General features: G+C 45.8%; 1 protein-coding gene across 1 annotated transcript; it reads left to right on the forward strand.

Moving 5' to 3' along the window:
• The first annotated feature begins 3,186 nt into the window (after positions 1 to 3,186).
• Positions 3,187 to 6,654, forward strand: LOC119651759 (dynein heavy chain 1, axonemal). Its single transcript, XM_038055497.1, has one exon. The coding sequence runs from the start codon at positions 3,256 to 3,258 to the stop codon at positions 6,589 to 6,591; it is 3,336 nt and encodes a 1,111-aa protein (XP_037911425.1). The 5' UTR covers positions 3,187 to 3,255; the 3' UTR covers positions 6,592 to 6,654.
• Positions 6,655 to 20,073: the final 13,419 nt, after the last annotated feature.

Genomic DNA, 20,073 nt, shown 5'->3' on the forward strand with positions numbered 1-20,073 from the left:
CCTCTGCTTCCATTGTTCACTCTAAACAAGTCTTCTTTGGTTTGGATTGTAGGCCTTTAAGCAGATCATTGATTGGAGCCGTGATTTGGGCTTCGGGAAGTTGTTGGTAGTCTGGATCTTGTTTACAGGAGGTTTGATTCCATTTTCGAAAAGGATGTAGCCTAGATATTCAACCTGGCTCTTATCGATGCACTTGTCAGAGATTAATTGAAGTCTTGTTTTGCATATAATATCAAGGGGCTAGTGTTGAGTATCGGACCCTTAATTTGCCAGGCGGTATGTCGGATGGAAAGGCTGGTAATGGTTGCCGAAGCTATTACATTGTTCCAACTCCAGTTCCGAGTCAGTACAGTTTCTCTTGGAGCCTGATCTGGTTATGCTTTAGCGGTGGCCGCTAGAAACTGTGTTTCGATGGGTCAAGAACATGTAGAGCGGGCTGGGAGTAACTTCACCCAACTGGCAAGAATCTATCTGCATCCTGATCATGTTTTAGGGGCAACCGGATCTGGCGGGAGATGAACCGGGGGGACAGCTCGGGGACCGTTCTTCATATACTGGAAAATATGCTAATAAAGCCTCACACCAAGGTCGAATAGCATGTGCCGAGGGCTGCGACGCCAATGGAGAGCTTAATCTCTAGTATGCGGATTATGAATAGCTTGGACACCATCAGTTTCAGGCTAACCAGGGTGGATATTTTTCCCGGTTTGCTCGTAGGGCCAAGACATGGACTCAGCAACACAAACCAAAAACGTACAACGGTAGAGGAAGAAGAAGTGATGATGCTAAGTGCACAATCGAAAGACGAGCTGCTGGCATTCAGTCTAGTCGCCGAGGGTACCACAGTCAGTACCAGCCATAACAACACTGTACTGAAACCAACCACATGGACCTCCTGGAGCGAGGTATCAGCTTGGGAACCACTATCGAAGAACTAGGCGCAGCGAGTACCAGCCACAGCACTCCTAACCCAAACTCGTCGACAACGGGAGTCCCCAAAAGATCTATAAGAATGTCGCCCACCGGAAGCCAGCGAAAAACCGGAAGTTCGTTGGAGTTTTGCTGAAAAGGTCAGTACTGTTGACGAGCTGGATGAAAAGGAAATACTAGGTGATTGTAGAGGGATTCAGAAACAAACGCCTGGGAAACCAGTAGAAGGCGAAATCTATCGCCTTTAAGCAAAATCGATCTGTGAGATCTGATGAGATTGAAAAAGACAGCAAAGGATCAGCCTGTACAAGGGCTTGGACGTCAAGCAACTGTGCAATCAGTGAAGCAATGAAACCTTTCGTCGATGTAGCCAGGAGTGACTGACAGGACTGGACGTCAGAAAAAAACAGGCGGAATCTATCTCCTGCTTTAATACTTCCCAGCTACGGATCACGTAGCTTCCACGTGATAACATGAGAGGACCAATTCTCTAAGGACTTTCTCGGTTCGTGTTGTATTAACAGATCAGAGGCGCTCGGAGGACGTGAAACTCAAGATTGTCCCATGCGACGAGATTCCTATGGAGTGTGGAAACCAAAGCTAAAAGTGTTCCGCTCAGCGAAACCGGGCGATGACCTGAATTCAGTCGACGCACCAACGAATTGTTGAAAGAGATACAAATGGGTCGTCCAATGAGGACTATGCAAGCAGATAATGCTGAGGGTAGCGCAGATAAATCCGCGGCACTGCAAATGTGCCTCTGGGTTTCCTCTAAGAGAAAAACATTGACATCTCATTAATATAAGATAGGGGGAGGCCCAATCATCAAAGGACTCGAAATTAAATATTAAAATTTATTCCACAATACGAGGGATACTGATCGGGACAAACTTATAGCATGAATCCTCGCTAGAAAGAGCCCGCATGCTTTTCTCTGTCTAACTGGACCTGCTTACATGGCTCATGACCGATCAGTTCCAGGAGAAAACCACACCAAAACCACGACTATTATCGGAGCAAAGGAGGCTAACCTATTGATAGGCGGTACGCCAATGAAAGGTATACACTTTGAAACAGCGCGTGAGTCTCTCCTTGACTTTATTATTAACAGAAACCTATCGGTGTGTATCAGGGGCAGTAGACTGGCCTTTCGTTTCTCCAGCTCGAAGAATGTCTGACCCAAGAAGCTTTTTAGTTCACAGTTGTATACTTTTCGGTCTAAATCTCACTATGAAGGTCTCTAACCCTTTCAGAGACCCCAAGACAATCGACTGGAGGAAGTTTGGTCAAGTTGTCAAGAACAAGCTCCCCGGCGGGCAAATCGAACTGCAGTTAAAGGTGGAGGATCTAGAAAAGGCATTCGAAATCGCCTTCAAAGTATCGTGCGCTGTAATGTACAGTGAAAACATATTGCCACGGTGGTCCAAATTTAGGAGCCTGCCAGGCCTACAGGTATAAAAATGGGCAACGGCCAGCAGAACTACCAGAAACTGCTCCTGGCTGGAATATTGTCAGAACATTGAAAGCGCCATTGAGTGTGCATGTCTCAGTAAGATTGTGGCCCAAGAGCATAGGAGTCCATCCTTATTTAAAAAGTTGAAAGAAACGGAGGGAGTCTTTTAGTAGACCATGAAGTTGCTAGTACATACATCCAACCTAGCTTAATAGGATTCAAACAACCGCATGTGTAGGTATTAATGTACTCCTGTACATCCGTCCCCTGGGCTTCCATATTAAATATGCTGATAGTTAGGCATGATTCGGTCCCAAGTGTAACGTTGTCATTCTGACTGACAACCAAGCGGCTATTAAGGCTTTGTAATGAGTAGCGACATCCTCCAGGCTAGTGAGACAATGAAACTACGCGCTGTATAATCGGTACGTGCGGTATTTTCACAGATACCGTCCTTTAGTTATAGGGACAATAAAAGGCAATAAGCGGGTCGACAGCCTGGCCAGCCTCTGCTCTAGTGGGCGTAGTCAACGTCCCGCTGGCGACTGTCAAGAGTAAAATGTTAACAGCCACTTAGGGAAAATAATATAGGAATTGTGAGGGATCATTCTTTCAAGCCTTTTCACTCATGTCTGCTATTTAACCAAGTCTGCTCTCTATAACTCTCAAAGGCGTTTCAAATAAGGATGCCAAAATTACTAAAACCCCACAAACACCCTTAGCCAAAAACAATCCAAGGACTTAACGTGTCTATTTTCCCTGCTTCATATTATTTGTCTAATCAAACATTTTGATAGTTCAAATATATCTGTCTAATTTTTATTTATGTAAAAAACGGTCCTTGCCTGAATTCACAATCAAAAGAATCTACAATGAAATCAAACGAGCATACCAAGGCCGAGGAGAACACCCATCAAAATCGTGGATACTTCTCTGAGAAAGCAACTAAATTTGGTCGTCTTGTTGACGAATATCCAGAAAGCACGCAAAATGTCGCTCCTGCTGTGATGTACCCTATGCACGCGTGGCGCATTCAAACGGAGCAATATTCACCGGTTCTCCAGAACTTACATACGGTTCGTCGTGAACATTACCTGGAACCTGCACAGAAATGGATACGATATCCTGGCAAAATCTCTATAGCATTTCCAGTACAAACTATCAAACCGAAGGTCCAACTCGTACACGACATCATCCCCGGACAATTGCCCAGGGAAGTTGAGGTGGATCGACGACGGAGGAAGTATGCCAAAATGAATATTCAGGATCTACTAGGAGAGGCTGGGATCGACAACTATCGACTGACTCCTGTTCATGTTCTGGATACTGTTGCGCCAATGCTTGAGAAAAACCTGAGTATATTTCACAGGTGTTGTTTGTTTCCGCTTGAATGGTTTGACAATCAGGACTTTGATCCAATGACTCCACACGAGTGGCTTCAACTGGGTTACGTAGATGGTCTTCGGCATCCAATACCCGCTGAAGCTTTTCTGCCGAATCGGTTCATTCAGGATAGTCCTCGAAGGAAAAATATTTTTATGGCATTCCAGTCTAATGAGCCACAAGACGTGTCCTCAATGAGTGTGATGCAACAAGAAAACGCAAAAATCAAGAACCATTTGTACACCTGGACAAAAGTCGCTGTGAAGAACTATGATCCTGCGGCAGACAAGTGGATAGTAACTGACTTAGCTACAACCAAAAATTACAAGATTCCGAGGATTTACCTAATGTTCACTGCAGAGAATCCGCAGGAGTTTGTGAAAAGGATTAGGTATGCAGTGGATCTCAGGGATAAATGTGAACGAACTCTTAAATTTGAGGTAATTGTGGATTGTCTTCAGTTGACAGGTTTGCCAAAACTTCAGCCTGCAATGCTCAAGAGGATGTACAAGTTAGCCAAGAACACGATCAGGGATCCAAACAAGGAATGGTTGGACGATCTTGAATTGCAGGTAAACCTGATGCATCAACGGGTTCACGCTGCCATGGACTTCAAGGATAACGTTCTGAAGAATCCTGAGGAATTCTTTTTTGTACAAATTCCAGAAAATACTTGTACGATGTATAGGCCTTCGGTTGAGAGTGTTGGGAAAGAGAAGTTCAGCGAACTCCTTCTATTGTTGAAACAGAACACAATATTCTATGTACAACAGTCAATTAGCGCCATGTATAAGGTCGCATCTGAATGCGAGACCATCGAAAAGCAGTCCCTGTTTATGCTCTCGACGGGTAAGACGACAACTTTGAAGGACTTTGTGTCGACCCAGCAGTATACCTGCAATACTGTTTCGAAATATCTGAAAGGATTCTGGTTGGAAAACATGACTGGCCAGATTTGCATGCGATTACGGGGTGTAGGAAAGGGATGGCTCGATTTGACCATTCGTGACTGGGGAGTTTATAAGGTGTCAAAGATATACAGATTTCTGCGCCAGGTCAAATTCAGGATGCAAGACGCCCTACATAGGTTTCTTGAACGGTCGATTTTGGGTTATTGTAAATTTTTGGGTGATCCATGCGAAACTATTATGGAAGGTGTTGAAGAGCCTTTTGAATGGATATACCCGTTCAATGTTAGTCCATTTAAGCCAAAAACTTCACACATTTTCTTTCTGACACTAATGATGAGCGAAAAAGGAGCTTATTATTCGACTGATCCTGATGATTTCCGCCCAGCGATTATTGACGTTTTGGATGAAGCTCTGTTGCAGTGTTGCGGGATTCATCAAGTAGATCCTAACGTCATGTCTTCTTTGGTCTTCCAGAATGATTTGTACCTGCAAAGCGTGGTCCTTGTGGAGGATCTGATTGAGGAGTTCCGTGAAAAGTTGATAATCATGTACGATCGTGCAACGGTACCTCTTAAAGCATATGCTGACAAGTTTGAAGAGTTTTTACCCTTGTACCTAATGAATGTTGCAGACTACGTGAAGGATTTTTTCGGGACAGAAAAGACACCTTATGAAGTCAAGGAGGAGGTCCTTAGTCAGGTTCGTCTTCGTGATCAGCATGAAAACGACCTGCCGAAGACAATCGTAATTGGACCATTCTTGATTAACGTGGATCCCTTGAAACAGTTGTTGGTTAACAAAAGGAAGGAAATAATAAAGAAACACCTGGAAACCTACACCGAAAAACTCCGTAAGAAAACTGAGACTTTGATCGGTCAGCTAGAACAGATAATGATGAAAGTCTCTGAGAAGGCAATGTCCATTGAGCATATGCTGGCAATTCGCGAATTTGCAGAGACCGTACCAGACACCTTGGTCGAGCTTAGCGAATCATTGAGACAAATACTCGTTGAATACGATATCCTTGATTTCTTCTGGCATAATCTGTCAAACGACGACTTTGCCTTAAAATGGGAGGCGATTGGCTGGCCACACAAGATCATTCGCTGTCTGGACGATTTGCATGATATACAGGAGCTTGAAACTGAAGAGTTCAGGAAGCAACAAATCAACGATCAAATATCTTTTAGCGATCGCCTGGAGTCCATAAACGAAGAGATTATGAAGTATTCCCGATATTGTGATCCCAATAAAGCTACTGAAAATGCTACCGAGTTGAAGAAAACCTGGAAAGTCATGCAGGAGTTGGAAAAACTGGGCGAGACACTTCAGCAACGTCAAGTCCTGTTTGGGCTATCGTCAATGAGCCTAGATGTGATGCAGGGAATCATGCGCAATCTTGAACGTTACAAGTCCTTCTGGTTTGCATGCGCAGACTTCCTCAAGTACGAGGAAATCGCCTACGGCAACAATTTGGTTAACGTAGATGTCGTTGAACTGAGGTCTACGATCACCGGCATTATAGACAGTTTAATTGAAGCCAAGGAGAATTTTCGTGAACATCCTGAAGTTTTGGAAGTGTGTGATTATTACCTGGATCTTATAGAGAAGTTTCAGCCATCGTTGGAGATTTTGGAATATGTGCGGGCCCCACATTTTACGATTATTCATTGGCAGGAGCTGATCAAACGCGCCGAATTGGATATGAAGTATTCGAGCTCGATTAACTTCCGCTATTGTATTAATAAGGGCATCTTGGACCATGTGGAGTTGATTAAAGAGATTTGGGAGGCGAGCAAGCACGAGGCTGAATTGGAAGCCCAGGAGGCCGCTGAGGAAGAATTGCGAAAACAAGAGGAAGCTGAAGCTATGATTGAAAAGAAGAAGAATCGAAAAGGACGAACTGACATTTGATGGAAAGGAGTTTGATTGGTATTCTGGTTAGCAGTTATGTTAAGGGAGTTCTGTAATGTTTGGTGTGGGGTTTTCTAATAAACTTGTTGACTAGTTGATTTGTTGACTGTTGCTCTTTGATATTCTTTAAGAAGTCCTTTTAGAGTCAATATTGGTTCATCACTGGCAGGAACTTCTGGCTGTATCAGTGGAAATGATTACTTGGTGAACCAGGTTTGACTAATGTTTCTCACTTTGGTGAGTCGAATGTCAGGTTTAGTTCATTGTTAAATGTTAAAATGAGCGGGAATCAGATGGCATTTCTAGTCTGGCTATCCTAAATGTCAGATGCTTTTGTGCATAGTCGTCAGATCTCCCATCAGATACTTCCTTTCCCTGAAGATAAGGGAGTATTCACTGAACATGAACGTACTTATTTGTAGGTCGGAAAGTTGGAAGGAAAATCTCAAAAACTGTGGTTAAAAATGCCGCGTATTGTGTCTGTAGTTGGGAAGCCGCGTTCGAGAGAAGAATCTTCTGAAGAATTTTTGGCCCCCTACATGAGGATCGACGATTCCGTAGTCTACATAACGACAAAATCTATGAGCGATACCATGATAAAATCCGGCTCAATAGGTTACGGTGGGCCGGTCACTTAATCCGTATGGATGAGGATGATCCCATCCGGAAAGTCTATAAGGGCAATATCTATGGTAGAAAAAGAAGACGAGGCAGACCCTGCCTAAGATGGAACGATGGCGTAGGCCAGGACACCAGACAGTTTTTAGGGATATCGAATTGGTGAACCTCGGCGCAAAACCGGGATTTCTGGAGTTCCTTATTAAGGCAGGCTGGTCTTCTCACCGATGAAAACTATGCAGGTAAAAATACCCATCGAAGTTGGTACAAGGAGGTCTATGGAGGTACCTAAATCCCTATTACCCTACCAAATGAATCAACGGTTGAAGTGATTACTGCAGGCGAGGTGAAGATAGACTGGATCATATGCAGGTTTATAGAGCAATTGAACTTAAAGCTATTTTCAAGATTCCTCGAACACAGTGAGCAGCATTTATCAGCCATCAAGACAGGACCCATTAAAACATTGTGGTTGTTTGTTATCCCTAACAGCAGCGATATTTCGATGATAAATATTTCAGAACATTTGGACGTTCCTGAATCTGAAAATCCGAAGGAAGGGTGGGGGTAAAGATCAATTGATGAAGACCTTGCCAGGTTGTTAGTTTAGCGTGTATCAGCGTATTCTTGGTAAGAGGGATCATCTAGCGAGCGAGTGGGCACAATATTCTTTATCCCGCCAGGCGTTTTCGCAGTAAGCCACTAAGTCCAGTAAGGCTTTAGAAGAAGTTGATGATCAGAAATGAAAGAGGATGGGGAAGACGGGTAATTTACTTCAAAGCGGCCCAGCCCAAGCAGAAAACCAAACTGGGGTTTTCGCACCACCGAGCAAGAGGACTCTGCCAAAAAGAAAGGGTGGATTTATAAAGTGACTCTACAGAGCGGAGGAAGCGTATCGCGTATCGTGCGGCGAATACGAACCGTTGACCACTTATGGTTGGATTGGTGCGATTCTCTCCTTCATATTTTGGCCGGCCTTTCGGTCGTTTTTGGTTCAGAGCAAGTGCAGGTGAACTTTCGTCCCTACTACATGTTCATATCAAAGACGCCTCTCCCTCAATTTTTCCATGATCGACACATCTTCACATCGATCGTGAATGACCTCATTTAGGATAAAGTTCCCGGGCATAATACTACGTCCTTCATCCTTGTTCCTTCCTTTGGAGACCATGATCAGTACCCCGCTGTGACTAGTACAGCGGTGATAGTTTATACTGAGTGCAGGCTCAACATTCATACTATAGGATGTGTGGCCTACCAAACACCTCTACTACAACTAAGGAGCATGGCGCCCGAGTTATACAGTGCAACTCCATGTTTGCACCCCCAAGGAGTTCTACTCGTGATATTGGCACAACCACTACTAAACTCCCACAAAAAGGCAAATAACCGGGGCGGGAGCATATCACCCAGGAATTTTTTTGGAACATATGTTCTCAGAGGGGATCCCTATTGCCATGGTACCGGATAACCCCTGCTGAGGCTTCGTCGCAAGAACCACTCCAGATGAACCCTTGCAGAGTTGGGTCAGATTATTCTCCTTGAATACGAGGGGCGACCCTCACTTCAGATGTTATCATGTCATATTATGCCACCGGTGTAACGCAACATCTTTATCTCCATTACCACGGGGGCTCCCTCGACGATTACCTACCTTGTCGTGGTGAGGGAGCTCAGTAAGGAAGATCCTCCAGGAAACGGGAGGTGACACCTGAAGCCAAGCGGTAATCAAAACCCCAAGCCAAGGTGTGACTACCGTGCCGACGGCTGAATGGTCACAGGGGTTAAGATGTGGCCGTAAACGGTGAACTCTGGGTACCAGGCGACCCCCAGTTTCAACTAGCCTTGTCTCGGCAAAAAGGGGCTCTGCCGAGATCGACTTACTTTCCCCGGAAAAATTGAGGCCATGACAGCCAACTATGAAAAAACAAAAAAACATAAACCTATAAAGCAAACACTATTAAACTTCGATCGCGACGATCCAACCCCGAGTGAAGGGGCAACCCTGAGCTCATCGATGGAGAACCTGAGTCTAGACTTTGATTCCCCACTTATTCAAGTGGGAACCAATTCAATTGGAACCCAGTCCTTAACGGAGGAGCCGAAGCAGGCCCTTTCTGTCAGTACTCCTGACACCAGGCTCCAATCGGCGGCACCTGCTGAGGCTAAAGTCTTGCCCATGGGTAAGCACTTGTCCACGGATAGTAAACTGCCTTCGGGCAAACCGCCTTCGGGCAAACAGCCTCCGGGCAAACCGCCTTCGGGCAAACCGCCTTCGGGCAAACCGTCTTCGGGCAAACCTCCTCCGGGCAAACCGCCTTCGGGTAAACCGCCTCCGGGCAACGCACAACCAAAGAGCTGTGCCAAGGTTGAGGGGAAAGGATCGTTCGGGGCACCTGCGGCTAAGGGGAAACCGAAGCGGCAGCGATCCTCGGATGATCGTAACTCTTCGACACAAAAGGTAGCAAAGAGGGCTCGGCCGGCAACGGCTAGGACTTCATTTGCAGTCAAGGCTATCGAAGCCGATGGATGAGTCCTGTATGACGACTCTAATCCATCCGGGTACGATACTGAGTAGTGCGAACAGCTTAGGAGGAAACTCCTCCTAGCTGTAAGGACTGCGTCCGCGCAAGACATTAAGCTTTGCTTTGAGTCGGTAGGTGTATACCGTAAAATGTTACGGCTGAACTTTGCCGACGAAGACACGAACGAGTGGCTCAGGCAGTACTGCTCCTCCTTTAACGATGTGTGGGAGGGTGCGCGACTAACCTTGAAAAGGGTCTCTGAGCTTCCATCGATCAAAAACTGCTTTCTCTGGCTTCCAGAAGCAGAGCGGCGGGCGTTGGGGTTCTGGAACAACTTGGTGTACAGAACAACCTTAACACATCCACCTGGTTGCTGCTAGGCAGCAAAAGAGGAGAGAGAACCGATAGGCCGGGAACTTTTCTCACTATCGGCGTTCCCGAACCTGATGTTACGAAGGTTCGGGAAAAATCGGGTTGCCGGCTCTACTATGGGCTGGGGACCGTCACGTTGCAAGTGTCGGCCCCTAAAACCATTGAAGGGGACATGCAGCCCCCGGCATCTACACCTGAAACGTAGATGAGGTGCCACATTTCCCAAGTAAATTTGCAACATTGTAAAGCGGCGACAGCACTTATCAGTCGTCGGATCAATAGCTGCAAGACATTTATATACCTCATACAAGAACCGTGGGTTGTTGGTGGGGCAGTCAGGGGCCGAAACTTCCAACATGCTGACCTATTGTATGCCAATGGAAGCGATCGACCCCGCACTTGCATGGTAGTCTCCAAAGACTTCCAAGCTAACCTGGTTAACGACCTATGTGATGGCGACACCACATCGGCTAAGCTAACCGTAAAAAGTCAACAGGGAGATAAAGAGATACTATGGTGCTCTGCATATTTCTCCTACGACGCAGAAGACGTTCCCAGTGGAACATTCATTAGAGCTATCCAATATGCCAAAAGTAGAGGCATGGGGGTAATAGCAGGATGTGATGTCAACGCTCACCACATATGCTGGGGAAGTTCGAACATCAATGCAAGAGGATCGAGACTACTGGAGTATCTAGTAGGAACCGATTTGCAGATCCTAAATGTGGGTAATGAACCCACTTTCTTCAACGTGGTCAGGTTCAGAGGTCATCAACATCACGGTGGCATCTCCTGACATCGCGGCTCTGATCGGAGAGTGGAGAGTATCAAACGATATCACACTCTCGGATCACAGACGCATTGATTTCGTTATGGGCATGGATCCACCTCCACCCACTCCATTTCGGAATCCGAGGATGACAGATTGGGTAAAGTATCAAACAGAATTGAGCGCCCGAGTCATGATCCCTGGGAAGCGCAGCAAATCCATTGCTGGAATTGAGAAGACAACCCAGATGATCACAACTAGCATGAGAGAAGCTTTCGAAGAAAGCTGTCCACTCAAGATGCCAAAGAAGGGTAAAACACCATGGTGGAACTCGGATTTGGCGAAACAGAGGAGAACGGCAAGGATGCTCCTCAATCGTGCTCTGAATGGTGAATCAAGCACTAGCTGGAATGGAGCTATTAAGAGGCACAGAAGGCTCTAAAGAAGAGCATAAAATCGGCCAAACGATCATCTTGGAGACGCTTTTGCGAAGAGACTAACTCTCTTGAGGGAACCTCAAAGCTGAAGCGGATTCTGGTTAAAGAACGTAGCCATAAACTGGGTTATTTACGTTTACTGAATGGGAAGTACACAGAAAGCGATGAAGAAACGGCAAATCATTTGCTTGAAGTACACTTCCCAGGCAGCATCCAAAATCTAATCTCGGGGCCAACAGGTGCATACAGCCCTCAACCGAGAGACTGGAATCTGGCATGCAAAGTAGTATCACTGGAGCGAGTGTAATGGGCATTTAACTCGTTCCATAGATACAAGTCTGCAGGTCCGGATGACATCATCCCTGCGCTAGTAATAGAAGGAATGGATGCCATGGGTCTACATATTCGGAATATATATCGCGCATGCCTAGCACACGCTTATATTCCAATTAAATGGCGTGATGTGAAGGTGTTGTTCAATCCTAAACCAGGAAAACCCACCTACACAGACGCAAAAAGCTTTCGACCGATCAGCCTAACGTCCTTTCTGCTAAAAGGACTAGAAAGACTAGTAGATCGGTTCATAAGGGATACACACATTCCTAAGTGGCCACTTCACCATAGGCAACGCGCCTACCAGAAAGGCAAATCCACGGAGACAGCACTCCATGAACTTACGGCAAAAATTGAAAAGGCGATGCCCGAAAAAGAATACGCCTTAGGCGCATTCATGGATATCGAAGGTGCCTTCAATTATGCCTCATTCGCGGCAATTTGTGATGCGGCAAGACAGCATGGAATCGAACCGTTGCTAATCAGTTGGATCCTTCACATGCTAGAGCGGAGAAAAATCCACATATCGGTCGGCCAGAAGTCTATTGAAGCAGGATGTCTCAGGGGCTGCCCACAGGGAGGGGTTCTCTCTCCACTGTTATGGCTCTTGGTGATGGATACCCTGCTGTGGCTCCTGGAGGACAAAAAAGTTTTCGCGCAAGCATTTGCGGACGACCTAGCCGTAATAATTACCGGCAAGTTTGCGGACACAGTATGTGACCGCTTGAATGCAACTCTGCATGTAATCCACAGCTGGTGCCTTCGCAATGGACTCACGGTGAACGCTAGGAAGACTGGACTAGTTATGTTCACTAGGAACGTCAGGTGGGGTAGCTATACGCTATCCACCTTAGCAGGGGCGGAAATCCAGCTGGCACAAACAGTCAAGTACTTAGGAGTACATTTCGACTCCAAGTTAACGTGGAAGCGTCATATCCAGGAACAATATCAGAAATCCTGCAGATTGGTCTGGTGCTGTAGGAATGCGATAGGTAAGACCTGGGGACTTTCACCTAAACGGATACACTGGATGTATACATCCATAATAAAACCCATTTTGATATATGCATGCATCGTCTGGTGGCCAAGACTGAACTTTGCTAACAGCAGGAAGCTGCTAACACAGATTCAGAGACTTGGTTGCCTAAGTATTACTGGAGTACTACGCCGACTGTGGCACTTGAAGCTATCCTAAATTTACCCCCAATTCACTTGGAGGTGAAACGGAAAGCTGCCAACGACGCATATAGGCTCGATACCATTGGAGCGTGGAAAGGCGGCCAATCCAACGGGCATGCGTTTATCTGGAAATTTCTTGAAAAACATCCGGTAGCCCTGATGCCGACCGATCATATGGTTTCCAGATTCGTCTTTGAAAAGACATACACTGTCGTAATCACCGAAAGAGAAGAATGGTCGACTAGTGGCCATGAGTCTTTTCAGATTACAGACTTAATAATCTTCACCGACGGGTCAGTCATGGAGGATGGATCAGGTGCAGGGGTGTTCTCGGAGAATCCAATTATAGAACTGGCCCGACCTCTCGGAAAAATGACGACCATATTCCAGGCGGAGATATATGCCATTTCATTGGCAGCAGAAGAATGTCTCTGACAGAAATGGAGGGGTCGCACCATTCGAATCTGTTCCGACAGTCGGGCGGCATTATCAGCGTTGAATGGCAATAACATATTATATCAAGCAAGTTAGTGTGGAGTTGTCATCAGGTGTTGCTGAAACTTGGCCGACTGAACGAAACATTCCTGATGTGGGTGCCGGGGCACTCTAACATCGCCGGGAATGAGGAGGCTGACAGACTAGCTCGCCGAGTGTCTGGATCCACAATGGTGAGGCCAGAACCAGCTGTTGGAATCCGACTATCTACTGTCAAGTCTACTCTGAAGAGTGAAATTGCAAGGATTCACGCAACCGAGTGGAAAAATTTGTGAAGGAGCCTAGGACCACTAGAGCGGCATTTTTGTTGTCTCTTAAGAAGTCGGACATGAAAACCCTGGTAGGGCTTTTGACGGGACACTGCCCCTTAAACTACCATATGGAAAAGATTGGGGTAGTGGTTTCGGCTGTGTGCAGCCAATGTGAGGAGGAGGAGAAGACGGCCCTGCACTTTTTATGCAGCTGCCCGGCATCCTCAGATCTCAGACGAAGACACCTTGGCAAGGTTTTCTTCAATGAAGAATCTGCACACTCTCTGCCTCTGGAGAATGTTCTCAGATTTGCTAAAGCCTGCAAACACCGTAGGCGGGAAGCCATTGAATAGGCAACTACGGGGATAGTACAATGGGCCTAATAATGGCCTGAGTGCTCGGGGCTGCGGCTCCCCCCAGTTAACTAAACTAACTAATTAACTAACCACGGGGCATCGTTTATTGTCTGTCATAGTCGGCACCCAGAACCATAGAGGCGATTCTTGCTGATATATAAAGGTCTGCCCGCAAGCAATGGCATTGGTGATCTGGAGAAGAGTGGGTTGGGCATACCGCCTAATTTTAGCGAGGCTTAAAATATCGGGTGGGGAGTCATCTGAAAGAAGAAAGGAAAACCAATTCTTTCAATGTGATTGCGAACTTCTGAAAAACTGTTAGGAGGGAATTGCACGGCAAATGGTAAAACGCTGGGACTGACCTGATAACAGTCGTTGGGCTCATTTCCGATCTCTTGTATTGGTAAATGCGGGCAGTGGAGGCACGGACAAACGATTTACCGGCCGACATAATTTCTCAAGGAACCCTGCGGTTGTAGGAGGCGTTTGAATTGCGTCGGTTTGGATGAGTTATCTTGAATGGAGATAGATCTAACGACCCGGAGCACGTAATATTCGGTTGTCTAGAGTTTGTGAACGGGAGGAGGAGGTCCAGTAATATCATGAATATGGAGGTATGACCCTGTAATTTGGCCGAAGAGATATTAAATGGAAATGACGGTTTGCATTACTATCCATGTAAGATGCCGGGTTATATGCTGCTAAGCAAGAGAATAATGAATATTTAGTTACAGATAGCTGAGTATGAATTTATCTGCGGTGAGGAAATGCAAATTTGGATATGATTGTTTTGGAAGGGTGCGGGTGAGATGTTTTGTGAAAGGACACTTTTTTTCCGGTGAAAAGGGCTGTTATGAACGGTTTTTCAACACTAGTTATCCATTTGAAAATTGCCTACTTAAAAGGAGAGTTAACTCTTCTCCCTGTGAGTTTGGGGCTTAAGAATACACTTAAAGCCTTCCCTGGCTGTCGTAAGAGGCGACTAAAAGGGTCGATATCTGTGGGCTAGCAACCTGCAAACTTTGAATTTTACTGCTACCGAAACCTCAACAACGTCCCGGATAGGGACTGACCTCATGCCGAAGACCTTCGGCAAACGAAAACGGATTATGATCGATTTTTGGAATGTGCACACGCTTCTCAACAACGGTATCGAGGGTTCTCAGAATGCTCGCTTTCCTCGACTCGAGCGAGAATTCCAACGATATAAAATGGACATTCTGGGCCTAAGCGAAGTAAAATGGTGGGACTCTGAAGAGTATTCCTCCCCTTTTGTGGCAATGTGGTTTTGTATTCTGAAAAGCCAAGTGGTAACAGACGTGAATCTGGTGTCAGGTTGTTTCTGGCGGCTACGGCAAGGAACGCTCTCTTGACCTGGAAACCGATTTCTTACTTCTTAATTATATAATTCTATGCATCAAAGGAGCCTTCCAATAAAGTGGAGAAGGATGTTTTGTTCGAGCAATTACTCACAGTTTAGGAGAGGTTTCGAAAAGGTGACATTGTCATCGTCATTGGTGGCACATAATTCTAGCACAGAGTCTGACATAAGGTCGATTGGGTTTTAATTGACTGACATCGTACGAGCAAACATATCGACCACTTTGCGATCAGCAGTAGATTTAGGAGTGAGGGAGACCCCTAGATGTGCGTAACAACACTGACGCTGACATCGGGCTCGAAATGGATGACCTGATGGTCGCTTATGTTCGCTTGCGTGGTGCTTTCGCCACTTCTTTCAGGATTGGACACTGCGTACCCCTTAGTTCAATATTAGCCGATTGTATTATCCAGCTGTTGTTCGACAGTGGGAGAGCTATCATGCGGATCGTACGGCAGATACATTGAGTAATCCGCCTGCGAGTATCGATAAGTGTTGGGCCATCATAAAAAATGCTATTTTCCCGGATGCTACGCAGGTCGTCAGCCGCGTCTCGAAGGGGTGTCATAAGGTTTGGGAGAGACCTTTCCAGGGAGATAAGGAAGAAGAAGGAGATAATCGTTAGGATGTCAAAGAAGGGCACCAGTTTTCAGAGTGATAAAAGGGTGGGGAGTACCGGCGCGCTCTATGCCGTCGCACCGATATTATTTCTTCTTGTTATCGGTGACATTTTTGGTTCCTTATCCGGGGGATATGGAGGAGTTCAGCGGATGGTTCTTCAAACATCTCGACTACGCTGATGACATCTGTTTGCTTTCTCAACGGATCATGGACCTTGACCAAATGGCTCTGAAAGAAAGGCGGGTAGAGCTGGATTAGAGATTAACAACAATCAAACCGAGGTCGCACCATCGCACTGTCCCTATCTGCATTAATGGGCAGATAATTGACCGAAGGATCAATTTTTATATCTGAGAAGGGTGGTTTCTGATGAAGGTGGCCCCGAACTGGAGACCAAGATGAAGTTGAGACTGTTCTGGCCTAGTGTTCCTTTTGTGTTGTTTTATGGGATTAGCACATGGAAAATAATCCCCACTGTTACTCAAAGGTTTGAAGTCTTCATGAACACCTGTCTTTGTCGTATCATCGGAGTAGTTGGCTTGATACTATTACAAACGAGTCGCTCCAAGGGCATTTGGTCCTGAACAGTAGGGGGGAGTGCGGAACCTAATGAAGAGCTTCAACAATGAAGTGAGTGAGATTATGGGATATATTTTGTATGACACAGTGTGGACCTGCATGGATTCCCTGAAAAACGAGATGCTCTAATCTTGGTAAAACCACCAAGCTAGGTGAACTCATGCGAACGATAGAGGTCAAAATGATCCCTAGGCTATAGATATGAAATCCTGAATCCTAAATCAATAGAGAAGCGTGATATATCAACCCGTTTTGCGTAATATTTCCCTGTAAAGCACCGAGTATTGAGCGTTAGGGTACGCCTGCGGTGAGGATTAAATTTTTACACCCATTATCTGTTCAGCACTAGAGAGTTCTTTACGAAAGGTAAGGTGAACCCCGTACCTATATTCATTGCGCAGTGTTTGCCATTATATATAAATGGAGCGACTACCACCTGTCGCTACTTTCAGTCACGCTGCTCCCAGGGCAGAGGTAAGGCAGCGTCTGACGAGTTGCCTCTGTCCTGGTCGGAACCGTCAAGTTACTTTTTGATAAACTTGGGTGTTCAACCCAAAAAAGAGGAGTCCATGGACCACAGGAGAGGAAGTAAGTTGCTGCCCAAGTGGTCTGGTCCGTCATCAAGTGGATGCGGGCTCAGGACTCTCAGGACTCTCAGCATTCTCCCTAATACCTACGGTTTTATTGGCATTTCTTAGTGGCTCAGTAATCGACGTAGCCTTGCCTGCTCCTTTTCACGATCAACTATGGTTATCTTAATGCACGTTGCATATTCCTTTTCTCGCACATACCCCGCCGAATGTCCTGCAGCTCTTATCTAGCCTGGAATGTGTGGTGAAAGCGCCCAAATATCATACAATTCCGAATTTCCACACCAGGTACTCACTTGCTTTTTGTATCCCCCAACAAATCAACTATCAAACAAGCAACTTGCTAAGGACCAACAGTCAAAGGGACAACCATCAACCCCCCGTCATGAAGGATTTATTCAAATCAGGCGCGCCAACAACTTGCAATTGATGGTAAGGTGACGCGGTTGGCGGTAAGTGTGGACGACCGACCCGACAACGACAACGTTGAAAATTAATGGAATCAATTTTCCATCTTTTTTCGGGCTTTTTTCGTGGGGTGTGTAAATTTTTCTTGAAAATTCTTCAAGCGCGTCAGCTTGAGAACGATTTAATCAATGCAATGCCAATGGCTTGCACGATTCCTGATGGTCATGGTGATGGCAATGATGATGGTGGGTGGGCGAGGTGGCGTGATGGCAGCAAGTGGGAAAATGGATGGGAAAAATTTGAAAGGAAAAAAAACTTTTTAATCCGTGTGTGTATAAGAAAGCTAATATTAATCTCTCCCTTTTTAAGATTTTCTTTTCTTGTTGTTTTACTTGATTTTCGCTATTTTGTGGATGATTGGCTTAAGGGGGTTCGTGGGAGAACTTGAATAGAAAAGGACGAGGTCTTGTGCTGTATTCTAAAAGAGGGGCTAACTTTTAAAGTTTCGGGTAAAAATAACTAGAGCAGAGGCTACAGGCACCTAAAATGGGTCACCTACCTTAATTTTGGAAACTTCAGAGAGTTTCATCTTCAATATCGCTCTAGGTTTTCGTGACTGGCGACGTAGAGTGTGACAATGTTCAGATTCCTTCAAATCCGGTTTGAAGTTGTTTGAACTCAGCCTCTATTAAGGTGTTTGTAACTTTTTACTCCGCGTTGGATCCTGCTGAGTTGGGTCTAGTTCTCGGCAAATATCTCGTATTAAACGCCCTATTAATCGTCCTAAGCTCCCAAGAGGTAGTTTTTCATTCATTGTTGTTTCCTACTTTTGGTTCTACATAGAAGCCTGTGCCTCTCTGTCAATCATTCGGTCCGTCATGTTGCTGTTCAGGGTCGGTAATAAAATGAAGACTTCAATGAAAATGGACAATTCTTCTTCTTTAGCTTTTGTCCTGTTCAGAGGCGGGGTCGCCTCGTCTCGATCCACTACACCATTTTGCTCCGCCATAGGCCTTATCTACATTGATCTAGCGTATCAGACCATCGTACCATCGAAGACGCCTCTCGCCCCCACGATCGGTGAAAACTCATATCCATTGCGGATCACCTCATTTCGGAAGCAATCACCACTCCTTCAAAACACTGGCGAGAGGGTGTTTCCTTGATGAACAGTAACACCTCGAACTTTACTCTTCGGATCCCGGTAGAGCAATTTAATCAAGTATACGAGTTCCTCTGGAACTAGATGTTACAACACATACTATATCATTTTGTGTGGCACGCGACAAAACCCCTTTTCTAGATCGAGAAAAGGAGTGTAGAGAGGACGACACTTGTCACTGTTTTTCTCTACAAGTAACCAACCTTTCAGCGTGCTTTGCGTCAGTAATTCTGTAGTTCTTCACAAGCCCGGCTTGGCTCACGGTATTTTGAACAATGTTGCGAATAAATCGGCATTGCCTGGCTGATTTTCCTGGAGAGCACCTCTCCTAGAGTCTCCTCCAGGTTCTTCCTTTCCTCCACAAATCTTCGACAGTAGAAGAATACATGCTCTGGGTCCCCTGGGACTCTATTACAGTTTGGACAATCGGTTGAGGTATCTAGTTCAAACCTGAACAGGTACTGGCGATATCTTCCATGCCCCGTGAGAAACTGGATAAAATTATAATTAATCTCGCCGTGCTGTCCCTCCAACCACTCCTTGATGGCAAAGATGAGCCTGTATGTCCACCGACCCTCTCCCGATCGTTCCCAATGCTCTTGCAATCCTTTTCGGCGTCCTTCGCCTGTGATAAAGGAGAGATGGACTTTGCATTCTATATGTTCGTCTTATCATCTGCCAAGATGTCCGGCATCATTCCCGAGATGCCGAATGCTGCATCATCTTGGACAGTCCTGAATGCCGAGCACACCCTTAGGACTGCTCTTCTGTAGACTACACTCAGTTTGTTAGCGTTAAATGTGACCTGAAATGTCTTTTCCGAAACTGGAGCTGCATGAAACAAGATCGAACTCACACGTTCGGCATCGTCCTCGCCAGGGTCACAATTGCAGTGTATGCTTATCCATAAGCGCTTCGGATGAGTGTAACTCAGCATCTTCGAGATTCTTTGCGACTACAACGAGCGCTATATCATCAGCGTAACCCACCAGCGTGTCTTCCGAAGGAAGTACACCGTTGTACATAATGCTCCATAGTAGTCGGTCCAGTACGGAGCCCTTTGAGACAACGTACTCCTGGGGTCCGTCATGGGTGTCATACCAAATCCTCTGTTCTTGTAAATAGCTGTTGACAATAGCTGCAAGATAGGCGCGAATACAAATCTTCGCCAGAGATTCCCGTATTAGGTTCCAATTGGCCTAATTGAATGCATTTCTTACGTCCAGGGTCACTACTATGCACCCTTTCCGTGGATTACATCTTCGGTCAAGTCAGTAACCATTTTGATGGCATCAATGGTTGATGTGGCTTTACGAAACTCACATTGAGATCTGAGAGGTTTCCCTGGAATCAACAAGCGGGAGTAATCTCTTGCAGATTACTCCCTCTAGCATTTTCTCCACAGT

Source organism: Hermetia illucens, chromosome 3, assembly GCF_905115235.1.
Source record: "Hermetia illucens chromosome 3, iHerIll2.2.curated.20191125, whole genome shotgun sequence".
Lineage (NCBI taxonomy): Eukaryota > Metazoa > Arthropoda > Insecta > Diptera > Stratiomyidae > Hermetia > Hermetia illucens.

Coding starts and splice junctions, on each gene's coding strand:
- LOC119651759 (XM_038055497.1), top strand. CDS start 3,256: ATGAAATCAAACGAGCATACCAAGGCCGAGGAGAACACCCATCAAAAT.